Below are 13,167 nucleotides of genomic sequence, written 5' to 3'. Positions count from 1 at the left end.
TTGGGTACTGAATCCTGTGCAGGGCACAGCTGGGGTGTATAGAGGAAGAACTCTGCTCAAGCCATAGAGAACTGGAGGGCTAAATGAGCCCTTTGCCAGTTAATGCTGAGGACAGAGCAAATGTTGCTAGCCCCTTCAGCCTTTGATTCATAGTATGTCTGTTGTAACAGCCTTCATAGCCCAGACTAGCCTCATCTTGTCAGAATTTGCAAGCTAAGCAGGGTCGGCCCTGGTTAGTACTTGAGTGGGAGACCATCAAGGAAGACTACTAGGGTTGCTGTGCAGAGGAAGGCAATGGCAAAACCACCTCTGCTCATCTCTGGCCTCGAAAACCCATGAGGTAAACGTCATGGGGTCGCCATAACTGCAACTTGATGGCACACTTTAGCTTTATATCTGTTGTTAAAATTTAGCTGCCGGCCCCTGAGATGGAGGAGGACTACTTCAGACACACGCATGTGCCTTGCGGAGCTTCCTGCTTTGATCAGCAGGTTTCTGAACCAGATCATAAAATACCCCTGATCTACAGGAGGGGATTGCTCTTTGAGAAACACATGTCTGAAGGGCCCCCTGCTGCATGGAATTATTTGTATGATTTTGTCAACTTCTTCGAATGCATGTGGTGTAGAAAATGATAAAGAGACTTAAATGTGTAATAAAAAGTATTTTGGGGTGTTTGCTCTTCCCGGCAAGGCTCACGAGGTTTTATGTTTGGAGATGCTCACGCTCCTTCTGGAAAGACCTACCGACGACAGTATAGAAGTATCCATCGGATTTCTAAAGGAATGTGGCCTCAAATTGACAGAAGTGTCTCCTAGAGGTGTTAATGGTATGTATGCATATTGCTGATAACACTTCCTTCCTGATTCCTACAGTTCCATGACGTTCGTTTTAAATTTATCATATTGTTGTTTCTAAAACCGCAGCCATCTTTGATCGTCTTCGTCATGTTCTCCACGAATCTGAAACTGACAAGCGGGTTCAGTACATGATAGAAGTCATGTTTGCTGTGCGTAAAGATGGATTTAAGGATCACCCAGTCGTCCCAGATGGATTGGATCTTGTGGAGGAGGAGGATCAGTTTACTCATATGCTGCCTTTGGAGGATGATTATAATCCGGACGACGTTCTTAGTAAGCTTGACACTAAAATAAGCTTTTCAATTTGGATTCTTTGAAGTGGAGCATTTTTTTACCGTGTCATAATTTTCTTTTCTTTTCTCCTGAAGATGTGTTCAAGCTGGATCCTGACTTTATGGCGAGTGAAGAGAAGTACAAAGCACTGAAAAAAGGTTGGTTGTTCATTTTAGCTTTCCAGTGTTTTAGCTTTCTGTTAATAAAATATATTTTGGTATAGTGCTTGGGTGGAGCCCCGTGGCACAGAGTGGTAGGCTGCAGTACTGCAGTCCAAGCTCTGCTCACAACCTGAGTTCGATCCCAATGGAAGTTGGTTTCAGGTAGCCGGCTCAAGGTTGACTCAGCCTTACATCCTTCCAAGGTCGGTAAAATGAGTACCCAGCTTGCTGGGGGTAAAGGGAAGATGACAGGGGAAGGCACTGGCAAGCCAACCCCGTAAACATAGTCTGCCTAGAAAATGTTGGGATGTGACGTCACCCCATGGGTCAGGAATGACCCGGTGCTTGCACAGGGGACCTTTACCTTTATAGTACTTGGGTATAAGAAGAAGTGAATGTATAATAAGAAGTGATTGTTTGCATGATGAAAAAGCTGGTGAATTTTAATCGTGTTTCAGTAAGCAAACGGCCTTTGTTCTGACCAGGAGGGGAACAATTGTGTAGTGTTGTTGTGGTAGTCCTTGCTGCTACTTTTAAAAACATTTTAAAATAATGTCAAGTCAAGCTTATTATTAATATGGTCGACTGACCAATCACGTCCCAACACATCAAAATTTCCTGACAAAATAGTATTGCATCGCAAAATCACAGAATGCCCGTACATATAAAGGTGTAAGGTCAATAAAAGCAACCCCTGTTTAAAATTATCACATTAAAATTGATAAAATATTCTAACAGTCATTTTCTAATATTATTTAAACATTATTTTAAATCATTTTCAAATAATGATTGCGTTCCTTATTGCACTCTTTCTGTGGGTTAAAGTTCTGTGTCCCGTGGGGAATGAAGTCTACACACAGTGTTGCTTGTTTTAATTTTGAAGGAACCGCTGATACTTAGTTTGGAGTGAATCTGGTTTTGGTATTTAGTAAAGTGTTTTATGTTTTAGAAATCCTTGATGAAGGTGACAGTGACTCCGGAACTGGTCAGGATGCTGGAAGTAGTGAGGAGGAAGAGGAAGACGAAGAGGAGGCTGAAGAAGATGAAGAAGGTAGGCCTGCAATTTGAAGCAGATCTTACGGATTATAAGAAGCTTGGAAGTTTAGTGTACAATATGTGTACATTAAAATAGTTCAACTTTTTAATTAGTTTTTATTATTAATAGACATTTCAAAAGTTAAATCCACTCAGAAATACTTACGGATGAATTCTTTTTTAGGATTTACTATGCCAGAACGTAACAAACACAGACCATTTCTCTATAAATCTACTCATTTGGTTACTAAACACATTCTTGGATCTTACTTTGTCAGTTCCTTTTGTCACTCACACAGTTTCCCAAACTTGCAGATAACAATCTGTTATTGAAGAGTTCTTTCTGTTAGCTACAATGCATACTTTTGCTGCTGCAAGTGAATTAACTACAAATCCCATTTTATCATTTTGAGATTATTAATTAATTTATTTTTAAACTATCAAACTTGCTACTTTGTTTTGGACATGATGTGATTAGGGCAAGTCTTTACATCAGACTCTGTAAAATTGTAGATTTGTATGCTGATTCGTTAGCAGTAGGAAGGATGAAAAAGATGAATTGGGAGGGAGCGTTTCCCAGTCACAGATCCCACGGATCACATATAGGGTCTATTTACCTGCTCTAGGTCCCTGCTCCAGGTCCTTATGATTTGCTGTCAAGGTGAGGTATGCTATTTTTAAATTGTATAACTTTGAACAATTATTCATTGGTGAATCAACCCTGTGTCAGGGACGTGCTGGAGCATGGTGATTACCAAAAACATTTGAGCATGCAGAGCTAAGGAAGCTGCCCCTCAGCGCCGCTTCCTGGGACTAATCAGCCAGACAGGACTGGGACTACCCAAGTGTGGTGCCCCGGGCTTCTGTCTCTGCCGGCTAGTCCAAAAGGATACCTTGGTGAGTGATATCTGAAAGCCGCTGAGAGGTCCAGAAGAATCAACAGGGGCATGCTCTCTCTTAACCTCTCTTAGTGAGGGTATCCATCAGACCAACTAAGACAGCTTCTGTTACAGTAATAGCTCAGCAAATGGATTGAAATGAGTTTATTTAGAGCTATTTATGGAACAGTACCATCTGTGGAATTATTTGCAAGGCTGGTTAAGTTGTAGTATATCTCTGAGCAGAACAGAGATAGTTTGATACAGTTTTCTTGAGGGGATAGTAGGTCAGCTATCTTTGCGCTTCAGTTTTCTAACACTGTGCTTTGTAATTTGAAACCATACACATTTGGCGTTAAATGATGTCTTCACGGGTTAATTATCTACTGATTATTCTATCTTAAATAGCACATTTGTAATGTTTTGAAATTTTGGTCTCTTCTTTGCGAACGGTTTATTGTAAAATTCTATGCTCTCTTTCCTCTTCAAGGGCAAAAAGTGACCATCCACGATAAAACAGAAATTAACCTGGTCTCCTTTCGGCGAACTATTTACCTTGCAATTCAGTCAAGGTAATAAAACATTTACAGTCCCTGTGTGACTCCTTTGCACTATGCTTACAACTAATGTGTTGGATGTATAAGGATTCCATTCCAGTTCCAAACAAACACTTTGCTTTAAAAATCTGTACAAGCAGTGTGCATCTCTTTAGGATTACTTTTGAAAGAAATTGTTTGTTTTTAAAGTGTGAGGTAAAAATGTAACTTCCAGCCAGTATGTTTTCAAGAGCAGGGAGTGGCAATGTGGAGGGGTGGGGAGGAGGAACCCTGAAGAAGTTCGTTTTCTTTATACAGGCGTTGGGATGCTTTTAATTGACTCCTTTTTTCCAAATCAGGCACGGATGCTTTCTGTGCAGCAACATTCAGAAAACGCTCAGAGATTTTTCGGAAGGCAGGGTGATGTTCTCATTTGTTTAGTTACCATTTCTGTTTAATATGATGTAGTAGCAATAATGACTCACTAACGAGAGTCGTCTTGTTTTCAGTCTGTCTGAAAATCTATTAGTTTTGGCTGTATCTCCTGTAAAAATGTTCAAACAGCAAAAAGTGCTGATGATAATTATTTTTCAGCAGAGCTTTATAAAGGGCCTTGTAGATGCTTTGATTTTTTTTTTAACGACATGTCGGACAAAATAGTGAATTTTCACTCAACTGCCATGTACTAATACTGACTGATACGGTTTTGTCTGTAAGGAACTTCTTACAAACTACCCATGTTAGCTTACTTACTGCAGTGGATCTTAAAAGTCTGAGGAACAGAGATTTAGCCAGTCAGTGAAGTGCAGAAAGTGAAAAGGAGAAGAGAGGGAAGTCTGGAAGTTCCTGTGTTGCTTAGAGAAGGAATTTCTCACACCAGAAACACTGGAACATAGCTGACAATACAATACAATACCTTTATTGGCATCTTGAAGTAATACAACACGCCGAACAGCCGGCGAAGATAGGTTAAAATCATTCTTATGATTCATTAGCAATGATAATTTATCAATTAAAATTACAGTTTATATAATTCTTGAGCTCTTTTGAACCGGATGATCTTTGGGGATTCTCTCAGAGAGGGCTGTAGCTAAAAAGAAGGCTACTAGAGCAGTGAGGTTACTATCCTGATCTGCTAAAAGGAGGTGAGTCATATCCCTTTTTGATCTTATACACCGAGGATCTGGCAGATGGCTGAGCATTATATGGTGAGGTCTGCTGTGGATTGGGCAGTCCAGTAGGATATGTTCTACAGAGTCGGGCACTCCCACGTCACAGGCACAGAGTCGGGCATTGTGAGGTGTACAAAGAAACCTGCCATGAGTCACTGCCGATGGAAAGGCATTTAATCTTGCCAACATGAAGGCTCTTCTCTGGAATGGTAGGGCTAGATTATATAGGTAGTTGGTACAAGATCCATAGGTTGTAGTAATGCCTAAAGCGCCTGGAGAACAAATTCTTGGGGAGTGTGGAAGAAAGAGCTGTCTTTCATGGTCGTATAATCGCCGTTGGATAGTTTGAAAGATGTAGCGTTCATCACTTAATACAAGATCTTCTAACATAGCTGACTATCTCCTTCCTTCCTTCCTTCCATCCATCCATCCATCCATCCATCCATCCATCCAAATTTTGTTTTGGTTCTGCAACTTTCCAGCATTTTAATGCAAAAAGTGAAGAACTTTGTCAGCACAGAAGTATTCTAAGCTGTTGTGTTTGACAATATGCTTTTTTCTGTCGTTGTCCCCTTCCCCCCATACAGCTTAGACTTTGAAGAATGTGCTCATAAACTGCTGAAGATGGATTTTCCCGATAGCCAAACGGTAATTCTCCGTAATTCCTTTTATGTTTCTGGAAAAAGTATCATTTTCTCACTCACTTATTAACAAAATTAATTGCATTACGTAGCAGATGGATTAATACACGTACCTGAGCTTAAATCACAGCTTTTCCAGAATGATTTTTTTTAGCCTTACTAGTCAATCAAATAGTAATAAATTTTGTAGTGTTTCTTTCTCACCGCTAACATCCCCTGAAATAGAATGCTGAAAGATGACGCAGTGCCTTTCCGCACCCAAATTTGTTTTCTCTGCTGCAACGCCGCTTGTAATAAGCAAGAAACATCAAGCAATTCGGTTTATGAGTCTTAAGGGAAAGCTATGCAGCGTGTGAGTTTGTTGCTGACTGTCATCCGCTGGCCAGGGCCCGTTTTAAAGCCCCACCTAAAAACATGTGTATGCTTTCTCTCTGAAACTGAAGAGCAAGCTGATTTTTTCCCCTAGAGAGTTGCACCATGATAACAGGAAACCTGCGTAGTGTTCACTGTTGGGGAGCAGGATTTATGCATAAAAGAAGAGTTTGAAGAAGAGTTGTTTTTTATATGCCGACTTTCTCTACCACTTAAGGGAGACTCAAACTGGCTTACAATCACCTTCCCTTCCCCTCCCCACAACAGATACCGTGTGAGGCAGGTGGGGCTGAGAGAGCTCTGAGAGAGCTGTGACTAGCCCAAGGTCACCCAGCTGGCTTCATGTGAAGGAATGGAGAAACCAACCCGGTTCACCAGATTAGAGTCCGCCACTCGTGGAGGAGTGGGGAATCAAACCCGGTTCTCCAGATCTGACTCTACCGCTCCAAACCACCGCTCTTAACCACTACACCATGCGTTTCCTCCTGTGACCTACTTCCAGTATTGTAATCACAGCATTGGGTCTCCACCAGTCCTGAAACATCGTCTGGAATTGAAAGAGGAGATGAGACAGATCCTCTGGATTGCTGCTCAGCCTCAAAATAATTGTGTAACTATTCTCCTCAGTGGGGTCCCAAGGCAGATTACATAAGTTCTCCTTGCCTCCGTTCCATCCTTACCTACAGCCCTGTGAGGTAGGTTAGGCTGAGAGTGTGTGAGTGGCCCAAGGTCACCCAGCTGAGCTTCCATTGCAGAGTGGGGATCGGGACCTGGGTCTTCCAGATCCTAGTCTGACACACTTACGGTGCAGTTCTATGCAGAGTTACTCCAATCTAAGCTCATTGAAATGAATGGGTTTAGGCTGGAGTAACTCTCCTTAGTACTGCACTGTTAACCACTGCACCGCACTGGCTCTTGCCAGTGGTTAATAAACCTAACAGGAGGAGCAAACAGGCTAAATTTTGGCTCTGTTCTTATTTATTTCTTTACTTCATTCATATGAGTTGAAGGTTAGGTTTGAAGATATCTGGTTATTTAACAGAAACTGAAATTAGCAATTGTATAATTTGGTTAATTATGTATGCTAGGTTAAGTATGCTAGGTTTAATACAAATAAACAATTATTTAGTAAAAAGCAGTTAAGAACATTGGTTCTTAATAATAGTAGCTATCTTATTTTCTGAGAGTAATCAGTAGATTACTCTCATAAAATAAGATAGCTGCTACTGATATGCGGCTAGTATGTTGCTAATACTCGACATCCTCTGGAAGGCTTGATACACTGGATGTATGGATAGTATGTATATTATATTTCTTTTCTCTTTAATAAAAAATATTTTTTTATAAAAGATATCTGATTATAAGCCCTGCTAAAATCCCAGTCTCGAATGTCTAGTGATTAGAGAAGAGGGGTTTCAGATATAGCTTCGATAGTGGCTTGTTTGATTTTTATTTCCTTTTAATGCACACAGTTCTGCCGGTGATTTCATAAAGCGCATGTTGGATACGGTGCTGCAGGCAAACAGTTCAGCAACTGAAAGATTAAAATTCAGCCTCAAAGCTTCCTTTTACAGTTAAAGCTATTGTATGACTTCCGTCAGACCAATCCTATAAAATAATGAAAGCATTTTAATGTTTAATCTGGAAGACAGACGCTTTAGGGCTAGCCTCTGCTTATTTTGAAAGGGGAGACAAAGCTAGCCAGAGTGTCTTTGTAGTCAAATCCGTTTTTCTTCCAAACGACTATGCAAGAGATTCCGCTAGAAATCGTTCTAATATTTAATTAAAATATTAAAATGTTTAATTACTTCAGCCCCATGGGGATATTTAAACATTATAACTGCGGTTAAGAGAGTAAAAAGAAATTTGTTCTGCAAGTCATGCTGGCTTCATTAGTAACAACCGTCAGCATTTTGCCCTGTTTTATTGGACAGGAACCGACTGACTGCAATGTTGCTACTGCAGAACAATGAAAAGTATGTATCAGACTAATGCCATATATTAAAATGATACTTGAGGTGCTGGTAAATGTGCCTTTCCCCACCAAAGAAAGCTTTTACTTCTGAATATTTGGTTGTGAGAAAGACGGACTATAAATACAATAAATAAATATGCTAGCATATCTCCTAAAATGCCTGGGAGTTTAGTTGCTGTCCTAAGTCTTTCCAGCAAGGATTTAGGATTGCACTGCAAATTACTTTGAGGTGGGTTCCTGCCACAATAGTCTAATAGGGTTGCCTTTTGGCAGAGTATAAGATTATTTTACATTTCTAATGTATTGCATGTTGTATTTATACTTGTATGCTTTTAAAAATAAATGCCTGTAATGCTCATTCCTACGTTTAAAAGATTTTCCTGTTTAAGTACTTGAGGAATGTCTTGCTTGACTTGCAGAATTTTCTCACAAGTCCATCCTTCTCTCTAACAGAAAGAATTATGCAACATGATTCTCGACTGTTGTGCTCAGCAAAGGACCTATGAGAAATTCTTTGGCTTACTGGCTGGGGTGAGTCGCTTTCTGAGTGGACAGAAGAGGATGCATGAGCAGCCAGTACAAACACATATTGAGTCTCAGTTGGTATTTTGCATCTGGGATTGAGCGTTCATAGGTCAAAGAGGGTCTCATATAATTTCACATCGACTCAGTCGTAGCTTTTCTGTAGAGTCTTTTCATACCCCAAGCAGAGAAATTTGTTTCAGATGTTATACCCTGAGTGTTCAGTTTTAAGTTTTATGCGTACAAGACCTGGTTAGCCCTAGGCTAGCCTGGTCTTGTCAGATCTCAGAAGCTAAGCAAGTCGGCCCTGGTGAGTATTTGGATGGGCAACCTCCAAGAAATACCAGGGTCGTGACGCAGAGGCAGGCAATGGCAAACCACCTCCGAACATCTCTTGAAAACTTTATGGGGTCACCAACAGTCAGCTGTGACTTGATAAAATATTTGATAGATAGATAGATAGAGAGAGATAGAGAGAGAGATAGAGAGAAAGAGAGAAAGAAAGTTAAGGGGGTAGGGAACAGTAAAATGAGAAAAAAATAGTGGAACATTTTGAAAGTGTTCAATAAGCAATTCAAGGTTTTCTTCGACCTCTTCTTTTGTTGGGAATGCTACTGGTTCCCCCCCCCCAATAGTGTTTTCTTCTACATCTCTCATTTTGCCTAACATTTCTTTTATCATAGGATATTCTGTGGTATTTAGTGGCAAGTGCTGATAACATGGAACAAATGATGATAGAAAAGGTTAATTACAATTAGCTTGTCTTCAGCTGACTTTTCCTTTACAATGAGAGATTAATTTCTCCCTCTTACATATCACAGAAAGCTGCATATTCGATTCTCCCAGTTCTTGTTGCCCCTGAAAATATTGGCCTGTTCAGTATCCCTTTAGCTGGAGAAGTATAACTTTAATTAGCCATTTCATGTTGTGTGAAAGTAACTTTCAGTTGAAAAATGCCTGTTTTTCTTCAGCGTTCACAGCATAAAAAATGAAACGCCGCGAAAAGAGCCCTACTGTTTTGGACAAAAGATCCATCTAGCCCAGTGTCCTGTTTCCTGCAGTGGTCGGCCAGATGCTTCTGGGAACCCAACAATCAGGGCATGAAAGCCGCAGTCCTTCCCTGCTGATACCCCCCCAGCAGCTGTCGTTCAAAGCCGGTCATGAACCTCTGAACGTGAAGTTCCATTTAAGCTATTATGGCTGAGAACCATTGTCTAAGTCCCTGTTAAAGCCAACTAAGCAGGGCCCGTCACCACATCATGGGGCAGCGCATCCTGTTTGTTAATTATGAATTGCATGAAGTTCTTCTGTTCTTCCTGATTCTGCTGCTCCTCACAATTTTCACTGGTGTGAGAGACAAAAATAAGATCTCTAAAGCCAAGTTCTGGCCTTGATGCCACTGAGGTGTTGGTTCTTCCTCTTCCTGTCATATGACTCTGATGTCAACATGACTTCCTGCCGTGCTTACAATCCGCTGGGGCCCACGCTTAGTGGGTTCCTGGTCTGGAAAGGCTGCCTCAGAGGGAGGGTAAGATAAAAATGTGGTAGCAGATGTAAACTATGGGTGGAAAGTTAGGAAATGTTTGCCCCAATGTGCCTCATTTTTCACTCACTTACATTGGATTTCGTTTGCCACTTCATTGAGCAGGCACCCACTTTGGACAGTTCTGATCACCATTAGCTTGGGTTTTAACTATTCTTGGTAATCTATTGACATCTGGAGGCTGGGCCACCTTCACCCCTTACTCCTTTTTTTTTACTTCCTTTATTCCGTTCTTTATGCTCACGGACCAACAGGTCATGAGCAAAACAAATTCAGTACATTCCATAATAAATATCCAAACATACAAAAATATAATATCTAAACAGTACAGTTAAAAAGAGGTATCATTAAAAACCATAGATAAAAATTTTGCCACTGCGAGGGTTACATTTGGATCAGTGTCAGCCAATAACTTTGCAACTATATCTTGCTTTAGGGCAGGTCCCCACCTCTGAATGTGTATTGTGATCCATTTGTCTCTGGCAAAATCATGCTTTTTACAGTCTACAAGAAAATGCCAAACAGTGTCCAAACCCCTTACCCCAGATAGCTTATGAACCAGTTAAACCACACAGATTCTTGGGGGACTCCACTGCACTTCTCCATTGTGAGACTTGTCCATTTTCTCCTACCTTTTGCTGATTTATTTTTATTTATTTATTTTTTAAAATTTCTAACCCACCCTCCCTAGCCAAGGCCAGACTCATGGTGCATGAGGACCTATCCTCTTAACCTTTGACAGCTACATTTTCATACGAAGCTTTGCTGAAGAAGAAGAGTTATTTTTTATATTCTGACTTTCTCTACCGCTTAAGGAAGAATCAAACCAGCTTACAATCACCTTCCCCTCCCCGAAACAGACACCCCATGAGGTAGGTGGGGCTGAAAGAGTGTGACTAGCCCAAGGTCACCCAGCTGGCTTCATGTGGAGGAGCGGGGAATCAAACTCGGTTCTCGAGATTAGAGTTCACTGCTCCAAACCACTGCTCTTAACCACTACATCACACTGGCTCTGAAGTACTTTTGTTAAGTGTTTTTGGAAGGCCAAGTATATAATATCTACCAGATCATCCTTATCAACATGCTGAAAGAATTCTACCAGTTGATGATGCAGGAGTTACCTTTGAGAAGCCATGCCGATTCTTCCTCAGCAACGAGACTCGTTCATCTTCACATTTAATCACCCTGGCTTTAATAATGCTTTCCAATTTTGCCTAGGACAGACAGGTTTACACACGTGTCACTTTATATAATAATAATAATTTATTGCAGTCACAGACCAGAAAATAACTTTATATTAGCTTCCCCACCCCCATTCCTTCTTTGTTATTTTCCAAGGCTGTGGTAAAGAGGCCAATTTTAGTAACAAGCTGCATATTTGTTTTAGGAGATAAAATTTTACAATAGATCTGTGTAACAACTTTTGGGGTATTCTACCCAGGTCCAGTGACTAGTGAATTTTTAAATTTTCATCTCTGTTATACTTAAATTGCTTTTTGGGGGGAAGACACTTGAGCAGTTTAATTAGAGTTTCTGTCTGGCACCTTCGCCTTTGAATATCGAAACAAAGAATTCGTCCAACAGTTTCTCTGCAATCTCTTTTCCTCCTTTAGCAATCTGTTCAGACCATACTTGTTCAAAGGACTGACTGCCCTCCTAGCAGAGTTCTGTTATATTTAAATAAATTTCATTGGTTTCTCTTAATGTTAGCAATATGCTTTTAAAAGTTAGACTGTGTTTAGAAGAAGTGGAGGAGGAATTGGGTTTAATATGCCTATTTTCTGTGTCTTTTAAGGATAATCAAACTGGCTTACATTCTCCTTCCCTTCCTATCCCCACAACAGACACCCTGTGATGTAGGTGGGGCTGAGAAAGCTCTAAGAGAGCTGTGACTAGCCCAAGGTCACCCATATGGAGGAATGGGGAAACCAGCCTGGTTCACCAGATTAGAGTCTCCCGCTCATGTGGAGGAGTGGGGAATCAAACCCGGTTCTCTATATTAGAGTCCACCACTCATGTGGAGAAGTGGGGAATCAAACCTGGTTTTCCAGATTAGAGCACACCAGTTTTAACCACTACACCATCCTGGCTCTCCCAGTGGGCACTGAGACAGGAAACCTGATGTTTACTATTTGGATTAAAATCCCATCAAATGTTGAAATGAATGGTTGATAAAACAGCATCCTTTCTGCTAAAATTTCACCCACCCAGCCCCGCGCGCTAATACTTTAATAATGAACTAAAAACGTAGTGGTGTGGAGCTTAAAGATCCTTGTACATAAAAGTGAGCACTTCCCCTTGTGCATGCGCAAAGAGCCTGTTGAGAAGCATGACCCCCATGCTCCCTCAGGTTCTTTGTGCCTTCCTTTTGGAAAATGGGATGTTTGGGTCCAAGTTAGTATCTGCCTTTGGCCATATGCAATACATTTTACTGGTGTTGGTGGAAAGTGCTATCAAGTCACAGCTGACTTATGCCGAACCCGTAGGGTTTTGAAAGCAAGAAATTGTTTGGAGGTGGTTTGTCATTTCCTTCCTCTTCTTGGGCTGAGAAGTCTCAAGGTCAACCAGCAGGCTTCATGTGGAGGAATGGGGAATCGAACCCAGGTCTCCAGACTAGAGTCCACTGCTCTTAACCACTACGCCACACTGGCTCTCTAGATTTATTTTATTACTAGTACTAATATCTCAAAAGAAGGGGCCTCATTACCATAGTGGTCTAGTTCTGGGGTATTTCCATATTTTTTTATTTTCATGTGATTGTCTTAACTGTGCCTTAAAATTTCAGCGGTTCTGTATGTTGAAAAAAGAATACATGGAATCATTTGAAGCTATTTTCAAAGAGCAGTACGATACCATACACCGACTGGAAACAAACAAGTTGAGGAATGTTGCCAAGATGTTTGCCCATCTTTTATACACAGATTCCTTGCCATGGAGTGTAAGTTTTTTTTTTAATCTAACATTTGGTTTCTGAAAAGTTAGCACATCTATTGCTGTCTGTTGGTGGTTTTATATTTAGAAATGTTTCAAAATTAGACAGAAGTGGTTAAAATGTGTATTTTGAGCCATTTTGGAACTGACTTAGCTTTGGGGAGGAGCTATATCTCAGGGGTAGAGAATCTGCTTGGCATGGAGGAGGTCCCAGTTTCAATCCCCCACAAGTCCAGTTAAAGCGTCTGGCAGTAGGTGATGTGAAAGA

At 40.8% G+C, this 13,167-nt stretch overlaps 1 protein-coding gene across 1 annotated transcript in view; it reads left to right on the top strand.

Moving 5' to 3' along the window:
• CWC22 (CWC22 spliceosome associated protein homolog) overlaps positions 1 to 13,167 on the top strand; it is a 35,876-nt gene that overhangs the window by 12,851 nt on the left and 9,858 nt on the right. The window contains exons 8-15 of the mRNA XM_056861443.1: positions 694 to 829; positions 927 to 1,133; positions 1,229 to 1,291; positions 2,244 to 2,345; positions 3,698 to 3,779; positions 5,503 to 5,563; positions 8,357 to 8,434; positions 12,754 to 12,906. Coding sequence (XP_056717421.1) covers positions 694 to 829; positions 927 to 1,133; positions 1,229 to 1,291; positions 2,244 to 2,345; positions 3,698 to 3,779; positions 5,503 to 5,563; positions 8,357 to 8,434; positions 12,754 to 12,906 — 882 coding nt within the window. The remainder of the gene's footprint in view (positions 1 to 693; positions 830 to 926; positions 1,134 to 1,228; positions 1,292 to 2,243; positions 2,346 to 3,697; positions 3,780 to 5,502; positions 5,564 to 8,356; positions 8,435 to 12,753; positions 12,907 to 13,167) is intronic.

The sequence above is a fragment of the Euleptes europaea genome, chromosome 15 (genome assembly GCF_029931775.1).
Source record: "Euleptes europaea isolate rEulEur1 chromosome 15, rEulEur1.hap1, whole genome shotgun sequence".
In the NCBI taxonomy this organism is placed as follows: domain Eukaryota; kingdom Metazoa; phylum Chordata; class Lepidosauria; order Squamata; family Sphaerodactylidae; genus Euleptes; species Euleptes europaea.
Note: the sequence above shows the minus strand (reverse complement) of the source record. Positions and strands in the feature narration are given on the sequence as shown.